The sequence below is a fragment of the Cervus canadensis genome, chromosome 2 (assembly GCF_019320065.1).
Source record: "Cervus canadensis isolate Bull #8, Minnesota chromosome 2, ASM1932006v1, whole genome shotgun sequence".
Lineage (NCBI taxonomy): Eukaryota > Metazoa > Chordata > Mammalia > Artiodactyla > Cervidae > Cervus > Cervus canadensis.
In genome coordinates, this window is record NC_057387.1 from 90,407,734 (window position 1) to 90,427,530 (window position 19,797).

Genomic DNA, 19,797 nt, shown 5'->3' on the forward strand with positions numbered 1-19,797 from the left:
TAAGCATTGTCTTTTTTCCTCTCCTTGAGTCTCTTTAAAACTAAAACTTAAGGTTATCAAATGTTATTGGTTGAATTTTGTCCCTCTAACAGATGTGAAACTCCTAACCTCCAGTACCTGTGCATGTGTTCTGGTTTGGAAATAGTCTTAGCAGATGATCAAGTTAAGATGAGATTATTAGGGTGGGCTCTAATTCATTATGACTGGTATTCTTATTAAAAAACAGGAAATTTGAATGCAGATACATATAAAGGGAAGGCTGAGAAAACACGGTGAACAGCATCTACTAGCCAAGTTATACCTGAGGCTACAAGAAGCTAGGAAAAAGGAATGGAATAGATTTTTCCTCAGCCCTCAGAAGAAACTAACTTGATTTCAGACTTCTCACCTTTAAGAGTGAGACAATAAATTTCTGTTACTTAAGCAACTCAGTTTGTAACACTTCATTACAGCAGCCCCTGGAAAGTAACATGCTAGAGAACAGTGGATGCCCCCCAGAACAGCTGGCATCAAGACTCACTTTCCCTCATTTTTGGTCTCTGCAGATTTCCCTTAACTTCTTATCAGTGCAACTCTGAATTCTAAAATATATTTTAAAAAACATTTTATCCAGCAATTTATTTGTTATGCTTTGGGAAGATTTTTAAGGAAATCTAGTCTTCATTTTGTTGGAAATGAAAATCTACTTGACTCTTCCAGAGTAACTTTCTGAAAATGGAGTTTGGTGTCTCAAAGGTACTTATTACTTTCCAAATCTAACTTATTACTTCATTATATCTAACATCCTACTATACACCATATAAGATATTTTATTTCTCTCATTAAATTTCTAGTTTCTTGAGGGCTGAGATGATGTGCATCCTCAGCATATGGAAAAAGCACCTCACATATAATGGGTTTTTAATAAATGTGGTTATTAAACTGTAAGTATGGGTCATATGCATAGATACTTGGGAGTAATGACTTTAAATTAAAAGTTTTTATTCTCAATCCACAAATGTCTGTATTACTCAAGGTTGTACTCATGGAAGAGGGATTTTCTTTTCTTTCTGATTAATATAACTAACTCTAAATCTCAGGAAACCTGTTAGTGTATAGCCTTTCAAGCTTTCTATGTTAGAGTATTAAATGATTTATTAATAAATATTATTCCTGATTATTACAACTTTGTAAAGTAATTGTTATTATTATGCCCATTTTACAAATGAGAAAATGAGGATTAGAAAGGTTAAGTGCCTGTTCCAAAGTAAGATATATAGTATCTACCAGAGTTAGAAATAAAATTTATTTATTTTGAATAGTTAATGGTCCTAAAGCCGTTCACTCACTATTCTCTACTGCTTATTAGGGATCCCAATATCTAATGATTTTGAAACTCCTAGGCATTTCTATTCCCATTTGAATCAGAATATCACAGTCACTTTTTCTAAAATAATGTCTTTCATTTATACCTTTCTAAATACCTACTTACACGTTTTTTATATATTCTGTCCATGCAGTTGCTTTCCATTGTTCACCCAATATATTGTTAGATGTAGACACCTCCAGAGCGTACATGCTAGAAGAAATAAATTATTTTGAAGCGGCTTTTCCCTTTTCTTCTCAATAAGGGAAATTTTCCACTATAGGATATTTAAACCAGTATCATAAGTCTAATAAGATGGTGTAAGCTATGCCACATACTACCATGTACTTGCTTATATCTTGCTTGCTTTCTAGTTGTTATATGTATGCCACATGTAAACTTTATTTACCCAATTAGTTTTTTAAGTTCCTTGGAGTCAAGAATGGGTTTTCTGTTCCTTTGTATTCCCTGTAATAATAGTTCCCGTTAGTAAAGTCTTGCTGAGTCCCAGGAAATTTACACAAATTTCATTTACAGTAATAACAAATTAGGTATTATTACCCCCACTTTGCAGATGTAGAAAGCTTTGGATATAATTGGTCTCAAAGCTATAAACCTATTAAGTGACTATAATGATGGATCCTTAATATGTGATTGTTGAGTTGACTGATTTATTTCCCTGAAAGATCTTTTCATCTGGCTATAATGAAGTAACAAAAGACATGGGTTCATATCCTTATGCTATAAATTACAAGCCTGTAACATGGGCAGGTTATTCAACATCATTAAATCTGAGTTTGTGGATTTGTAAAAATGGGAGAATAAAGCTCAATCCATGAAGGGGCTATGAATATTAAATTAGGTTATACAGAGACTAAATAATGGATATTGACTTATTAACATGCTTGATTTTGTGTTTTCTTCTCTCTTCTTTTACTAAAATGTACATTGAATTAATATATTTATAAATTAAGAAGTACCAAAAAGAAGAGACAATTATTAGAGCATCTCCTACTTTCTTTGTGTACACAATTTAACAGGACAATGACAAATTTCAGTATATTTAGTACTTTTTATATGCTAACATGTTCATAGCTATATTAAAATAGTTTCAGAAAATCCTCTCAGGTCAATTATCATCACACTTCCTATACAGAGACTCACTTGCTTTTTTTAGCATGGTCATATCCCTTTTTCTAAATATTTAGGATTTTATTTCCAACAATATTGGGTAAGAAGTCAGTAATCTTTTAATCTAATGGAAAAGGATTCAAATATTTTTTTTCCTGTCATTCCTTTTCCCCAAATTAATGGAAGATTTTTCAGGTGAGACAATATTTCTGTTGATTTCATATCATTGTTGTTCTTTAACTTGAATCTTTTGTCTGAATTTTATGTTTTGATCTGATTTCTCTTTAATCTGTTCTGTTGCTAAATAAGGAGAAAACTTGCAATGTCTGTACAGAGTTCCATTGTTTAAATTCTACATATTTAAACTCAAAATGATGATATTAAAATATTACCTTACTATAGAAATATTAAATAAACCTTACATTGATCCTAAATATAATCTATTTGTTCATAGAAGATGAAATCTGCTACTGAAGATTCCCAGACCTTTATCTTGATAATTTGAGACAGAACATTTTCCTTAGAAAACACTGATCTTTACAGTTCTTTTAAATGGCTAAGCCTCAGACTTTATGTGCTGATCTTAGGGTATGGTACATGATCTTTTAATAGGATCTGATGAACTAAAAGGTACTTTGAATAACTTTTTTGAGAAAAATTTAAAAATTAGAATATCAAAAATTAGTATGTGCACTATATTTTATAGATATTACCCATATGTTTGAAGAACTGTACATTTAAAATTTTTAAAATATAATAAATAAGCCTTTTTAAAGAAATGAAAGCAATCATTTACCTTCAGCTGATGTTATTATGTACAGTTCTCTTTTATATTAATATTACATTGATACTTCCCTATGACATTTGTGATGTCCCTATGGATGCAAAAAACATATATATATTCCTTCTTTTAACTGTCTTTGTATAAAGTTATTTGCTTTTTCATCAGGTACATGGTGTATTTAAAAACTGTAGGAAATTTATACTACCTCAGAGCCATTTTGATTACTCTTAAGCAAATTAGCCAGCATTCAGTCAGTTCTGTACTCTCTCCCATGCGGCCCTACTCGGGCTGCACATTAAACAGCTCCTCAGCCTAGTCCAGATGTCCAACTGTATCCATTCACCCTTTCAGATTGGTGTTAAACTTGCTATTTTTGGACAGAATATGTATATGTTGTATTTAAGTAAAACATATATGTAATTTTAAAATATGACCAAATATAATAAGTGGTTACTTTCCAGCTGTGTTTTAAAAAACACTAAGTGAAATAGTAGAAAACTTCACTGGAAACTATAAAATTATCCATACAAGTACATTAATTTGTTTATTTCCCATGGTGGTGTAATAGGAAAAAATTGTTTTTTGGTCTTTGCCCCACTTTTGAATTATTGGGCAAATGTCTTTACTGGTTTTGCTTTGTCCTTGCTTTTGGATTATTTAGCAAATTGCCCATCATGTAATTGATATTAAGCTAATTCAGAGGCATGGCTATCCAAAACACTTGAAATGTCCATTCTTCCTCTTATCTTTACCACAATTCTGTTTCTAATATTTCAAATTTGATTACATTAATTGTGGATGTTAAGTGGCTTTCATATATATTTGCTTCATGATAAGAATTTGAAACAATAAACTAGACAGCACTAGGACCCGCGTCAGTGTATTCAGTTCCAAGGTTTTAATTTATATCTTTCCCGGATCATTAGTGAAAAGACTCTCATGTATATCTAAAACATTATCAGCTTATATTCCCGAAGCAAATCATAATTTATCATCTTAAAAAACAGCAATAGGAAGTGAATTTGTAGTATTTGTTCAAAATAGCTATTTACTCAGTATTGAACATTAGTAAGAAATATCTAAATATACACACACATACATAAAAATGCTCATATATAACAGGGCTACAAAGTATTATTTGGATTACCTGCATAACCAAATATATGCTTATAGATAAACACAGAACTTTGGTCCATCTGCCAAGTGTAAAATTTAATTATAAAATAATAATCACTACAATTAAAGTATATAATTTACCAGTAGGAGTAATTTATTTAAAAAAAGAAAACACTGCCTTGGATTTGATATCATAGTCCTTTCTTCATATTTTCCAAGTATCAACATTCTAACTTTTCACTAGTTAAAACAATTAGCCTTATCTTACTGTGGCAAATTAAAATATATTAAATTATTTAGCAAAGACCAGAAACTAAATTTAATATTTTCAAGATCTTGATTCTAAAATTATAACTTTAGCATATGTCAAAATTTGAATGTATTTTAAGATTCCAACTAATTTATATTCAAAACATAAATATACACTTGCTACAACCTAATGCCCATTTTTTTCACTTAACTTTATTTTAAATAAAATACAGGCAGTGTTTTTTCACTCATAGGCCTATGATAAATTTTAATTAATGGAAATAATTACTTTTTAGCATCACAAAACAGGGTTTTTAAAATTGAAGTCATGTTTGTGAATAGAGAAGTAGATGACTGAGGCAGCAGGAATAAAGGAGAACTGGAAACCTTTTTCTACATGCTATTTTTGTTCATCACCTATGATGTAGAGACAAAGAAGTAAGAGAAGTTGGAAAAAAGAGAAAGAAAGAAATATGGGGACAACCAAAAACATAGGTGATGGTGTAGTTAAGTTTATTTTTTTAACTAATGTATTTTAATTATATCTTATGTAACATTGAAAAAGATATTCTGGACTTCAACCCTTTTTATATATCAGAGGAGTATTACATAACAGTCTTTCACAGTTAAAAATCATACCACAATCCACACTATCACTTATTTGAATTTGAGATAGGTAATACTGACCTATTAATCAACATCAAGTGCTGCTTAACTTAATAATGTGATCCCATTTATTCTTTTGATATATGAGATTTTAAAAATTTCATCTTTCATCATCACAGTGTAATAACTGATTTGCAAATTAATTATTCTAGGCCTTTCAAATGTTAACGTTCATCCACATCTATTCTGAACTTGGACAAAAGAAGAAAAGCACATTTCTTTTTAAATGCATATATAAGTCTAGTATGAAGTTCATGAATTAACAGAATGGGCATCAGAATGCTGCTACATCATTAAGGACAGCCACTTCTTAGTAAAAATATCTGAGGAAGAAAACTTTGGAACAAGAACAATTTGGGCCCAAATGGCTTTTACAATAGTTCCAAAATATAAAAGAAGATACTGTTACATTAGCAATAGTACAGAATAGCCAAATTATAGAATAATCATTCTGAAAGCATAGTGAGTTATTTTTTACTTTAGGAAATTATGTCTCTAAGACATACATTTGAAATCCAGGACAGACTTCTTTACCAGCAAGTTGTACAAACTGTACACTTAGAAGAAACAAGGGAGTGAATTGTACTTTAGTATAGTTGTGATAATTTAGTTGCATTTCTAAATTAAACTTTTAACATTAAAGATGTCAGTTTTGCTTTATATGTGAACTTTCACTCTGCTTATAACTAATCTGAAAAACTAAGGCATATAACTAAAATAAAATTAGTTAGCATGATACTGCTTTATATGGTCAAGATAAAGTATCAGGTTTTTTCCTAAGTAACTACTGTACTTATGAAATATAAAGGAGAGCAGAAGCTCCCATCTCCAAACATTTCAATGTAGTTTTTTTAAGCTTTTCACCTATCAATTCCAGAAACTGTCCCATTATTTTAATGTTAAAAGGCAATTAATATCACTTTAATTATATCAATTGAATGCATCTGAGGTCCTGGTAAATTATTTTTTCTTTCACAGTATAGATTATATGTAGGATTTCTTCTTAGTGCTCAAAGAAATGACGGGTAGTTTGGATAAGGATTGGTGGTTTTTTTACTTCCTCCCCCAAAGAGCTGATGTTTTTGGCTGACTGTGTTTTTTTTTGCGGGGGGGGGGAGGGGGAGGGAAGAGAAAAAGTCTGTAAGTAGAATTATTGAATAGGCCTACACTGAAAATCTTCCTTGACCAATGGTGACTGGGAGAGAGGAGAGATGAGGTCAAACACTCTTAGTATAACAGTATCTGTGTAGTTTTAGAAAATGTACAAAGTCCTCCAGCCCCCCCCCCCCACCCCGTCCCTCTCCTCCTATGTGTTGGTACCTCTGGACCGTCCAGAAGCCATTTTAGAACTTAGGAAGGAGACCCATTTGTGCTTTTGCAGGTGCTGTGGTGGCAAGGATAAGCTCTGCTCCTTTGCGGGGTGTGTTACCATGCTGTTACTGAATGTCTCTGAGGATTACAGACAGCACAGAAAATTCCAAACCCACATCCTAACACCTGAAGCTCGCACAATGTTTCTATAGCAGATGGCAAAACATTTCACCGGAAACTTGATTTACCAAGTGAATATCCAGATCTGGAGAGTTTTTAATCTTTTCAGGCACCGCTGAAGATCCATACTGGATTTTCGGCTCTATTCCGGGTTGAAAAAACAAGACCACTTCTAGGTGTTCTGCGCACCCCAGCCCCACCCAAAGTCCCGACGGGCCTGCAATTCTCAGTGTTTCAAGCTGAGGGTCTTTCCGAATGAATGTGCATTTTCAGCCCCGGACGTCTGATAATTTGTGGGGGTAAAGGCAACACCATAGGACTTTTCGGACAGCCGAAGAGGGTGAGAAGCCGGAGAGGCAATTGCCTCCTCGCAGTTGGACGTGAGGCTCGGAGCCCGGCTGTCCTCAGCTGTCACGGGGGAGGGGGGAGGGAGTGCTGGCATTGGCTTTGGGCATGGAGTTGCTCCAGCCGCCGCGCCCGGTCCCGCCGCCAGCTCACCTCTGCGGAGAGCTAGGCGCTCACCGGCCCGCTCGCCCCTGCTCCCAAGTCGCCCTCCGGCCCCAGTCCTCAGGCATAGGTCGCCGGAACCATCCAGAGGGATGGCCGCCGCCTCCTCAGGGACCGCTGCCTGAGGGCCAGGGCCGGGCAACCCTGGCCGCCCTGGCAGCCCGTAGCACCCGGGGCGCTGTGGCGGCTGCAGTGAGGCACCGGGGCCCGCTCCCCCTCCCCGCCCCCGCTCCCGCCTCCTGCCTGCCGCGCCGTGCGCCCGCTTGCCCCAGCCGGCTGGCGCAGCAGCGCACACACTCACTCCGAGGGCGCCTCCAAGGTTACCCGCGGGGTGGGGGCTGGGGCAGTCTCCGGCCACTGGCCTCCTCCGCTGCCTTCCTATCGCCGCGGCCCAAGGCAGCCGCTCCAGGGCGACCGGGTTCCAAACCCCAAAGCAGAAGAGACTCCAAAGTCCGGGGAGGGAAGTCTCGAGCTGGGAGCAGACGAGCGTCCGGGCGGGGGGCGGCCTTAGTTGGCTCTGGGTGCTGGGAGAGTCGGGTCAGGCGAGGTCGCGGCAAGAGGGGGCTGTGGCTCCGGCGGCCGCGCTCCGGGCCGCGCTGGCTGGGCCGGGGGCAGCGCGCAGGGGCTGCAGGCAGCACCGAGGCGTCCAAGGCGCCCCGGGCCCGCTGGGGGGCAGAGACAAGCGGGCGGCCAAACCTGCCGAGGAAACTAACTAAATAAAAGGAGACTGTTATTTAAGGCGCGGAAATTTGAAATATTTGGACAGGAAGAGAAAAGAAAAGAAACCTTAGCGAGGGAGGGGAAAAAAAAAAAGCACAACGCGAGCTAACGGTTTTGAAACTCCCCCACCCCCACCCCGGGCTTTTCTGCGCGCCCTGAGGGAGCTCTGGGCTCCAGCTTCCTCACTAGGGAGCCGGGAGCTGCGGTTGGAGTCTGGAGAATTTCGAAGGAACAGAAAGGATGACTCTGCAGCCCCTCCATAGAGGACTTGGGTTGACGACGAGCAGAGGCTTTTTACCCCGGGTCTTAGGCTGGAAGCTTGTCTCCAGCCTCTCATTAGGTCCCTACGTGAATCTGACTTTTTGAAATTGTGGTGTAAAATCAGAGCAGTCTCCATAGACCAAGACACGGACTCCCCCCCCAACCCCCCAGCCTAACCCCCCTTTTTGATGAAGGTCGCTTAGGGCAGCCAGGAAGGCTGTGAGGACGACCCTTTCTCGCTCCAGCACTGTGCTCTTTCAGCACTTCTGGACGATTACTTCTTCCCCCGGCAAAAGCCGAAAGCACCTTTTTGGGAACTGAGATTTCGAAACCAGTCCGGGGCTACGGATTCCACAACGTTTGTTTGACCCACATTATCAGGGACATTTATAATATTACTAATTGAAATGCTTTCCTGGGACAGAAATATTTTATCCATTTATTAGTCACCCAGCCTGGTGTGTGTTTGTAGGAGCTCATCACACTTTTAGGAGATGCGTATTGTTTATCAGAGAACAATTGATTTACTACCAAAAAATGATAAAATGCAGTTTGCTTGGTGGCTTGGAGACCAGAACGTGGACTGAGGTCCTTTTGGTGTTCTCCCCCACCCTCCCCGCAAGCCCTCTCCGGCCCTGCTTTGCCCCAGGTGTAAGCCGGGGGTTCAATTTACTGAGCAAAGTCTAAGCCTGAATTTCCCGACGTGGATGCGGGGCAGAGAATAACTGAGAAACGCATCTCTGCCTACTGCCTGGCCACTCTTTCTGTGTCTTCGTCCCCTGAGGCCCTGGTCACTCCATTGATTAGCACTTGCCTCTCTACTCTGCATCTGAAAAAGCTCAGATCCTTTCCGGTCTCAGCTGGCTGTAAATTAAACCCCGTTAAACTCTGCAGTACCGTTTCTTCCATCCTATACATTTCGGTATATGTCTTACTGAATATTGTCGAGGTTTTTAAGAGATTGAATAATGGCTTTTCATATTTCCTAGAGAGGACCACACAACTCATTTCTAAAATACTTAGATTAGCAAAGCTACTTCCTGCGAAGAACCAAAGAAATGTGGCGATGTTTTAATGTTAGGTAAGTTTTAGGCTGATGAAGAGAGATAGAGCTCCTTCTCCTCACTTCGTGCTCCAACCATCTGAGACTAAAGCAAGCGCAGAAGTACCTCTCTTCAATGAACATCCTATATTCGAAATAGCTAAAGAGCGATTTTAATGCTTATGCTTGGTGGATACTGAAAAGTCCATTAAATCGACTTTAAGAAACATTTATCTTTACAGTTGCAACTTGTAAGAAGTATTACTTTTATTTTTAGTAATAGTCTTGTGTTTAGAAAGCATTCAGCTTACTCAAGCAGTGTATTTTGTATATTGATTCTAGTTTTAAAATCCAAAATATACCTTTTTCTTTCAAAATCATCTCAATTTCTACTTTTTTCTAAACTTTAAAATAAGTTTAACTTCATGTTGTTGTAAAAAATAAATTTATTCAGTAACTTGTGGTCTGAGATGGCAGAAGTTGAAGTCTTATTGCACTTGACATAGGGAAGGTGAACTTAAAATGCCAAATGAAAAGGATTTTTTCTTGCATATTCTTTTATATTACTATGCAAAATAAATTATCGAAAACCACTTGTCTGCAACCTTCCAATCCTTGTTAGGGCAAACATCAGAACCATGTCCTTCAATAAACCTTCAAGTATTTTGTTCTTTTTGGAGTGAGGGCAGGAAGCTTATGAAACAGGAGGAGGGACCTTTTACATAAAACATTTTTGTTCATGTGGGAGATGATGAATAAAGTATTTATAAATTTATAAGAGGTAACTGCATTGAAATCCTTTGGTGAAATCTTTAAAATAACAGTAAGTAGTAGATATTGGAAAATTCTCTTGGAAATTTGATATCTCCATTTCATTCACAAATTTTTTTAGCTAAATGTATTATTAAGAGTTTTATATGCCTTTACTAAAAAGTCTTGAGGGAATCAAGTACTATGTGTAGGAGTGGCCTATTTATTTACTGTAAAAGTTTCTATATTTATTATACCATAGCCCCTAAATAAGTAATGACACATATGTAATATATGTATGTTCTTGCTAAGCTTTTTATCACCTCAATATTGGTATTTGCAGTGCATTTTAATACTTAAACATTTTATCATTTTACACTTCTGGTATTTCAGGGAGAAAAAGTCATTGTTACACTTAGCATACTTATGGTATACTTTTGGGAAATCTACAATTTAACCAATTGTTTCATTTTGTGATTTAAAAAAAGTCAGCAAATGGGAAGCACTTTTTAATGGCAATTTCTTTTTGAAGTGGCTTTTAGGGCTAACATATATTTGATTCCAGATCGTTATTTCTGAAACCTTTTTTCAACGATTTAACTTTACTTTGAGAAAAAAGGAAGATCAAATATTAGGATAAATTTACACTGAAGTAATTTCAGGTTTGATTTCCAAAAAAATTTGTTCTTACTCTATTTTAAAGCAGACATAGTAGGCATCAAGTAAAATCTTTGCTGGGAGGCATGAGGAGAGAAAGAAAAGCACTTAACTGGATCATCAATAGAATATGTCTAGTTTTTCAGTTGGTCTACTTTTTCTAATGTCAAGACTTAAAACACCACGATCTTTCAGTTTAGTTCTCATTAGCAAGAGGCATGTCATGTGCGGATTATAAGAGGAGTGGAAATCACAGAAAACATTGTCCTGTTTTGAAAATGTGTTTTAATCAGGCAAAAGAAGCATCAGGACAAACCATTTTAAAAACAAAGTCTCCAAGTTGGGTATTGAGACTGGCAAAGGGAGTGGCAAGGAGAAAAGTCAGGGAAAGATAAAATATTCAGAAGAAAGCCAAAGCTTTTGCAATTACATGTTAGAACTCAGTTTTGCAGGTGAAAGAGATGTTGCTTAAATATATTCATAAAGCTATAGTAAGATTTCCACTTAGCAGTTTCAGAGGCTTTAACTAGCTGCTTAAAATATGACAAAACAGAATTTTAACAAATGATATTAAAATAGGACAGCCAATCAATTAACTGACAAAACAGAGGACAGTGTGGGAGAGCCCTCCCCACATTCATTGCAGATTCGCAGCTCCCTCCGCCCGGTTTCCCTCCATCAGGCTAACGACCTCGTTTCTCCGGTAGAGCCTGGCCAAGTCGCAGGCGGTGTCCCCCTGATGGTTCCGATGCCCCACTTTGCAGGCCGTATGCTTCACAAGGAACTCCACCACGGGGAGGTGGCCTTCTTTGGCAGCCAAGTGCAAGGGCAGGTTCCCTTCATTATCCTCGATGTTAACATCAGCTTGAAACTCCAGCAAAGTCTGTAAAGTGTCCAGGAAACCTGCTCTGGCCGCATCGTGAATGACAGCGAAACCAGTTCGGTCTTTCAAATCGGGATTAGCACCTCTAAGTAGTAGTCTCCTGGCAATCTCCGGATTTCCAAGTTTCATAACCTAGAAAAGGAGAAAAAACGGTAGAATCCTTCAAGCGCTCCTACTACAAGACTATTTTAGAATATCCATCTTTCTATTTATGTACCTTTTTTTGGTGAAGGAGTGCTTTGGGAAGACCCATGTGATGGAGTTTGAAGGGCTCAGTTGCCGCAAATGAGTACTACTAGGTAAAAGTAGAAGAAAACTTCTAAAAATTGAGCTTCTATGATGGAATATTTTAAACAAGGCCCAAAGTAGGATATATTGATTAATAAAAATAGAATGAGTGCGATTTGTACAAAATTCACTGACAACTCAGCTCTCTGTCTCCCACAAAGAGTTGTGTCATTTCATGAATTTATTAAAACAAAGGAAATGGAACTTGAGATTTAAGTAAGTCTTCTGTTTGGTTGGTCATGCTCATAAAATGTGCCTGGGATATTGATTCTGTAAAATTAAATATGGGTAAAATTCTTCTAAATAGCTAAAAAGAAGGAGAATGAGCTTCTTTAAATCCTCAAAGAAATGTTTCCACACACCAGATTCCATCTAGTCTGATTTTACTAGTGTAAAAATGATCTCTTAAAAATCCAAACCTGGTATTTTCTTAAATTATTAATTTTCACAAGTTTTTCCCAAACAGATAAGCCCCAAGTTTCCAAGTAATTTTTAAATGTTATTTTTTCTTTGCAATTATTTCATGTGGGTTACTAGGTGTATTTAGTGCTTAAAATCCTCCACTTGAAAATTTAAAACGTTATTGAATATTGAAGTGGTTTTTTTTTAAAAAAGCAACAGTGTTTTTTACATTGCCAATGATACTGATTTATCTAAAACAACATATTCATGATATGCCTTGTATTAGATAGGAAAAGACTGTATGGCAACTGTTCTTAAAAGGAATGGAACAGTTATTCTACTATTTTACTTACTGTCTCCTAAAAAGTTCTAGCTAGCTTCCTAATTTTCAGTTGAGCAAAAGAAGAGAAAGTAAGATATTTAACGTATATTTTGGGGCATAGAAAGCTTTGTCTGTGGTTTCAGCCCATTTGTTAATCAACTGGTGATCTCATCTTATTTCCTTTTGCAGTTATTATCAGGCATTTAGGAATAGTTATTTGTGAACTGCCAATATTTTAAAAGCCAGAATTTGATATTAAAATTTGCTATCAACATATAACTAATTTACATGACAAAGACTTATGTACTGGTGTTTGAATATATTTCACTCTAATAAGAGGTCTCTATTAGGCTCTCATAAAGTATTTTGTACAGCAGCATGAAATTATACAATACATATAATCTAGTTGTGAAAAAATATAGTCTCATTAATATGCAAGGAAATTTCAGCATTTTAATTGTTTTATTTCTAGGTATATTCATAATAACCTAAATTTATAGTAAATAGATTGCATAGTGGACACTCAAATGTTTGTCAAATTAAATACATCCTGGAAAAACATACGAAGCTGATCTATCTCTTTAGAATGTTTGCTTTAAAAATCACAAATTAAGTAACATAAAATATATTTAGCATGAATAATATTTTATAAATTCAAACTATATAGATGACCAAGATGTTAAGCTTCCCTGTTGGTAAAACTCTGCTGACTTTTAGCCCTTCCTTTAGGACAGTGGTTAAAAATGATACATAATTTATTTTTCAAGAACTTAGATGAAATACATTTTTTGGTTATTAAAAATGAATACAATCTAATTTTTACACAATTGCCTCTAAATATTTAGTTACATTTAAGGACTTGAACTGGGAAAAATAGGAGACAGACACCTTGGATCTTTGTAAAGCAAATGTACGATTAGGGCCTTTAATATTATCCTGATTGGGAGGCTAACACTAGGAAGAGGGAAAAACCTTTTGTAATTGAGGTAAATAAACATTACTGTAGGAGAAATTTTGCCATATTCCACAGAAAATAATAGCAATGCTGGAAACTGTTTTGAAAGAAAGTTCTTTCTTGAGTTATGATACAACTTCAGAGTCAGGATTATACATACTGAAAACAAGCTTTGAGACTCCTGTTTGTGTGTGTTTCATTATATGTACTAGGACTAAGCCACAATAAGTGGGTGTTAATATCTTGATAAGTATGTTTAATATAAACAAGACTGCAGAGTTGTATTAAAAATGTTTGTCAAAACTTTTGTTTTGCAGTATTAATCTCCTAGTCTTCCTGCTCGTCACAAGTCCTGCAAGATCCTATTCTTACAGGGTTAAGTGGCTCATTCTTTGTGAGATTTATATAATATTTTGAATGTTCAATAGGAAAAATTTCAATATATTAAATTTGTGACATTGCTATCATCACAATACCTGTTAAAAACTACGAGGTGGAAAAAGAAAAAAAATCCTTTCCTCACTTAATATACCTGAAATAACAAGATAAATAATTTAGTATCTATCTATAAGCTTCCTTAATACTGAAATTTTTGCAAAGTCAGTGTATTCTGATTTAAAATATACAGGGTGTATGGACTTCGTCTGTTAGTAGTACATCTCCTGTCACTTAAATTTCTAATTCTTGCAATTAAAAACAAAGCACTCTAAAAACCCTCTCCTCAGTGGATTTTCAAAAACAGCTTTAAGTGTTGCATTTCAAATACGAACTGCTCATAAGAATATCATCAGAACTCAGATAAAGCAACTGTTTGAGACTACTTTGCCATTTTTCTGTTTCTAAGCCTTTCAACCAAGTTACATGATAATGTTCAGAGGAAGAAAAAAGTTATCAGGTACAATACTTGGCAGCTGGACATGTTTCATTTGTTGCTTGTAAATCTAATTACTAAAAATTAGAACATACCACGGTAAGACCGCAGAGACAAAAACACTATAAACTGAGCTCTGATTAGAAAATTCAACTTTTTATTCCTCCTCAATCCTGAATGGGTGGATGGTATTATATTAACTGTGAAATGTACATCCTGTGCCCGTGCCCAGGCCACCCATTCCAAACGAGGAAAGGTCGTTTGTCAAAACTTGAAGCATTTGAAGGAAAAATACCCTCGCCAGTAGTCAAGAAAATTAACGTTAAAGTCAATTATTGGAGCAAAGTACGGAAACCACTAATAGCAGTGTATTTACTTCAAATAATAATCATAATAACGTGTTTACAGAACTGTCTAAAAAAAAAAAAAAACCAAAAAACTCGGCGCTGCTACGACTGGTACACAATCCCCACAGTCACAAAAACATTCCAAAAATTAAGACCAAACCTGGAACCCACTTGATATAGAGGATGTTATTGGATTTGACGAGTTTGTTCAAAGTACGTCATTTTGGGGAGTTGGATCCACTTAAAGATATAAAATATGGCAACCAACTAGTTTTAAAAACAGTGAAATTTAGTACCCCTGAAAGCTTGAAAGCTATTATTCTAGAAACCCGGGTCACGTAGGCAACGTTGTTGACCTGTTTTCCCCACCTCTCTGGATACCAACCTGCAGCGCAGTCCTTCCAAATCCATTTTGTGCATTGACGTTTACATTATTTTGCAACAAACTAGTAAGTTGCTCTAGGTCCCCCCTGGCAGCTGCGGACGCCAACTCGTTCCCCCAAGGCTCGGCCATTCTTTAGGGTCCTGACGATCGGGAAAAGATGAATTAGTTGTTTTTCTTTTTCCCCTTTCCTTCGCTCCTAACCAGGCTGCATGATGGCATCGGAGACTGACAGAAGGACTGGGATGGTTAATCTGGAGTAGAGCTTGGTAGTAAATACTAGTAAGATCTGCCTGCCAAAAGCCCGCCCCTCGATTCACACGTGATTATTCAGCAAAACTGAGCCATTGGAGAGGGGCTCCGCTCCTCGCTTTTTAGCTTAACCCCTATGAAGAATTCTGGTGATTAAACTCAGAGATATACAGACACACATATATTCCTGGTAAATTACTCTGGACGTAAAATGTAGGCAGAGCAGGCACGTACCTACACTACAGATCTCCGGGAGGAATGTATGCGGAGATTTAAGGGACTAGGTTAGGGCAGAAAATACCGTGGAAAAAGAGACATTGAGGGGAAGAAAAGGTATTAACCCACCCTTGTTCACAGCAGTGACTTGAGCCGCGCGAGCCAGTACCGCAGGGGCAGGTCCTCGGAGGGGCTCGGTCTCCATCCGTCTCGCCGAAGGGGTAGTTCTGAGTCCTCCGCTGCAGGGAGAGCGCCTCGGTGGCTGGATGCTGATGTGCTCCGGGGGTTAAAGATGATCGCCAAAATCAAACGAGAGTAGCAGTTCCGTGGCCCTCAAGTTACAGGTCGTAACGACTCCTCCGTGGACTTCGATTCTCCGGATGAGTCTTAATCCGCGTCCAGGCCGAGCTGCGGGCTAACCCCGCGCGGGAGGGCTTCGGAGCCCGCCCGCCGGGCTACCGCAGCCCTGCCGAGCCTGAGAGGCCGTGGGAGCCAGGCTCGGCGCGCGTCTCCGGAGACGGCCGGGCGCGCGGCGGGCCCCCGGCAAGCCGGTCATGCCGGCCCCACCGGGTCCTGGGACGCCCAGCAGCGTGAGGAAGGGGGAGAGAGATGCGGGAAGTGTCTATGGAGCCCCGGCTGCTGAGGCAGCGCGCTGCAGCATCGCGGCTGCACGGGGCAGCCCACCGGTAACTTCCCGCCTACAACCGAGCCAGTTCAGACTTCCTAATGTAGAAGCTCATTGAGCGACCGCCGCTTCTTTTCCTTCCTTTCCTGGTTTTCTGAGGGCTCCAGAGATCGGGAGGGTCCTAGGAAGTCTCAGGCCAAGCTCTGAGTTTTGCGAGTCGCCACAATTCCAGGGCGCAGCCAGTTCCGCCCTCGGCGAGAGCTCAACGGCTTCGGCGCCCTGTGCCACTTCGCCAACCTCTCGCAGTCCCCTGGCCTGTGCCCCCAGCCTGTGCCGCCGATAGGGCAGCGGCCGCCAGCCAGCTGTGCCCAGGAGCCTAGCCGGGTAGCACCGCTTCCTCCCGAGCCGCAGCGCTCCCAGTGACAGTTTCTTTTGTAGCTGTCCCCCCCAAATCACTGGTCTCTGCTGCCTTCACCCCTACAGACACTTGTGCGTCGTGCCCCTTTCTGGTCTTTTCCTTCCCTCCCTCGCTTCTTTTTTCGCTCAAACAATTGCTGCTTCTGTTGCCGCTGCAGAGACGGTGCCGGTTTCTTCTCCCTTTTTTCCGACCTCATCAGCTTTTTTTGAAAAGAAAAAAATTGAGCGCTTTTTGAGTTGAAAAACCCGCCCCCATTTTAACGGCAGAGTTTTAAGGAGGCTCGGCGGAGTTGCAGCACCGCGGGAGCGGGAAGGCCGGGCGCCGCCCACGCCCCGCCCTCCGCCCTGGTGGCGCTCGAGCGCTCAGCCCGGTTCGCCCCGCCCCCCGCCCCGCGCCCTTTCTCCCGCCTCCCGGCTCTCTGCTTCTCTCGCTGTCTCCTGCGCTGGCTCCCACCCGCCAGCCCAGCGGCCAGGCCGGGGCTGGAGCGGCTTTCGGCCCGGCAAAGCCGGGTTTGGCCTCCTTTGGCTGGCGGGCGGAATGGAGGCTGCGACGTGAAACCCCGAGCTGTCTTGAGGCCGGCGGGGGTGGGGGTGGGGGAAAGAGGCTTGTTAATTAAGGGTGCGGAGAGCCGCAGGGCCTCGGAGGCTCGGCGGCGCTGACTGTTGGAAGGCAGAGAGGAGGCTGGCGCGGAGCTAGTCTTTCCCCGGCCTTGGCGGGGCACGCCGCCCGCCTCGGCGCTCCCCGGCCAGGCTCTCGAAGTTCGGGAGGCCAGGCCTACCGCTGCCGCTGCCACCTCCGCGGCGCGCTCTGTGCAGACTCGGCCTTCTTTTCTCAGTCCAGCGCTTCGGCCTCGCACCTGCCAGATCAACGCCCAGGGCCGCGGTGGGCCGAGGTGGCCGCGGGGATGGAGGGAGAGACCTGACTGACAGCAAAAAACTGTGCTCAGAAAAAGCAAAAGTCTTTTCTAGACTGATTGTAACGAAAACTAAAGGCATGGTGTAGGTAAGCAATCACGACGAACTCTGAAGCCTTAATGTTCCAGAGACTTGAAACGGAAATTTCCATTTCTTTGGGGAAAGGGAGAAAAGCAATTAACTTTAAAGGGAAAAAAAATTTTTTTTTAAGTAGGTCTTGGGAAGTGTTTTCTAACAAGGCCATTTGTTTTTGTCAAAGTTCTCTGACTACTTTCCATGGGACTTGTTTGGGGTGGGGGAGGGGTGTCTAAATGTAAAAGAATAGTGTCTTCCCTAATGTTTATTTCAGTCGTCCGAGGCACCACGTCTCTGTACTTTTACTTCCTTTTTTAGCTGTGTAAGATTAATTACTGCTTTCTATATTTTTTGCTCTTAAAAATATCCAACACGGTTGCATGATGCACCTAGTGGGCAAAATGAAACCAAACAAAAAGTGACAGGTGGTCTAATTTTTACCGGCCTCTAGCAAACATGTTTTCAAGCAACATCTATACTGAGCTCCTTGAGGTACACTGTAAGTATTAGCAACGAAACACACCAACAACATCTGGAGAGTCATTAGCAACAGATTGCCTGGTAGGTAGAGGGAGAGTTCAAACTTTGAACAATCTGGTGGTGTTTCCTTTAACGGACTTGTTGACAGAAAAATAACCAGAGCTATTTTCTTAGGTAACTAAACTTGAAATGTGAATCAAACATGAACTACAACACAAGGAATTAACTCCTCTTGTTTCTTACGTGTATTTAGACATTTCAAATAGAACTTTTAAGATTCCATATATACCAGTAAATACCGTAAATAATATAATTTACTTCTGATTATTCCGGGAAATTAGTATGTAATCCTTCAGTACAGCTGGAGGGTGTGATGATATAGTAGTATTGTTGGCTGATAAAAGATAACTGGCATTAGTCCAACTTATGAGAGTTGCTGTCTAGCATTTATTATGGTTTCTAAGAGAAGACAGTGTAATAAAGAAGATTCTTAAATTGTACTCATGTAAAGTATAGGTATACATGGGTTATAATTTTCATGAAATAAAATTCTTTTTGCTAAATAACAAGAAATAAAACAGGGTAATTTAAGATGCCTACAGAGCTGGATTAAGACTTTTGGAGATCTTAAGCACTGAAAAGATTTTAATGTCTCACCAATTCACCTAGTGTGTAAATAAAAATAATACAAGACCAAAAAATAAATGTGAAGAAGTCCAGCAAGGTTCTGACTTTTCCCATCTTGACTACTTTAGTGATTCTGCTGAAATATTAAACAATTTAAGGAATTTTTTTTCACTTTGGCTTTGCTGGTGTCCTAAAGCATATGCTTTGTTTGCTTATCGTATAACCCAGAACTGGCAGCACAGAGGTACAGAAGTTACAATCTTAGTTCATAAAACATAAGTAAGACTACAGAGGACCCTCAGTGAAAATCTCATGTTGATTGCTAGTTCACTGAAATAGATTCAAAGGTGAGTATCTCTGCAGTCAACAAGCTTACATTCTAACATGGTATACAAGAAAGATTTACAGTTAAGTATCTACTATATTGAAAATAGTAGTTTGTCTTTTAACACAATAATGGCACATATCTCAAACACTGAAATAGAGCCTTTTAGTTGGGTATAAAATACAAATAGTCATGGAAATCTTTTTCTTTTCAGCAGTTCATACTTATTTTTAAAGGGACTATAGAAAGACTATAATAAAATTATTTTGTGCTTTCCCCTCTTTGACTTAAGTATGCATAGTTTCTCAATGAGTAACTTATGGTTATGTGTATATGGTATGTACAATTTCTTTACATAGTTTCAAAATCTTCCTTTTGTTATTTTTATAGATCCAAGGGAGGTAGGAAGCAGGTTGGTACACTCAGGGGAACTTTTCATCATTTCATTATTATGGGATAATGAAATGGCATTTGGCATTTTATTTCTGAGATTCAGTAGGCTTTTTCATATGGGTTCTCATACCACTTATGGAAGTCTTTTTGTAAAGTGAGAAAAAAATGCACAGTAAGCAACTCAAAAGTTTAATAGCAATGATTAATATTTGTGTAGTGCTTCCTGGTTATAACATACAATGTATACATTATTTAATCTTTACAACACCTCTGGGAGGTAAATATAACTATCCCCTCATTCTT

The 19,797-nt window shown here is 39.2% G+C and overlaps 3 protein-coding genes across 4 annotated transcripts in view; 1 reads left to right on the forward strand and 2 right to left on the reverse strand.

The window, feature by feature from the left end:
• Positions 1-7,716, reverse strand: part of C2H1orf185 (chromosome 2 C1orf185 homolog) — a 160,766-nt gene extending 153,050 nt beyond the window's left edge. The window contains exon 1 of the mRNA XM_043461366.1: positions 7,591-7,716. The gene's annotated coding sequence lies outside the window, so the exon portion shown is untranslated. The remainder of the gene's footprint in view (positions 1-7,590) is intronic.
• A 3,268-nt stretch (positions 7,717-10,984) lies between these two features.
• CDKN2C (cyclin dependent kinase inhibitor 2C) lies at positions 10,985-16,982 on the reverse strand. 2 transcript variants are annotated; one of them, XM_043461372.1, is made up of 3 exons: positions 15,767-16,982; positions 15,173-15,312; positions 10,985-11,734 (listed from the first exon to the last, which is right to left on the reverse strand). In XM_043461372.1, exons 2-3 carry the CDS (start codon positions 15,299-15,301, stop codon positions 11,357-11,359), a joined length of 507 nt encoding a protein of 168 aa, XP_043317307.1. In that variant the 5' UTR covers positions 15,302-15,312; positions 15,767-16,982; the 3' UTR covers positions 10,985-11,356. The 2 variants fall into 2 exon arrangements, with proteins under 2 accessions (XP_043317307.1, XP_043317309.1); XM_043461374.1 differs by lacking the exon at positions 15,767-16,982 and having other exon boundaries at positions 15,173-15,662.
• Positions 16,983-17,147: 165 nt separating this feature from the next.
• FAF1 (Fas associated factor 1) overlaps positions 17,148-19,797 on the forward strand; it is a 507,320-nt gene continuing 504,670 nt past the window's right edge. The window contains exon 1 of the mRNA XM_043461371.1: positions 17,148-17,682. The gene's annotated coding sequence lies outside the window, so the exon portion shown is untranslated. The remainder of the gene's footprint in view (positions 17,683-19,797) is intronic.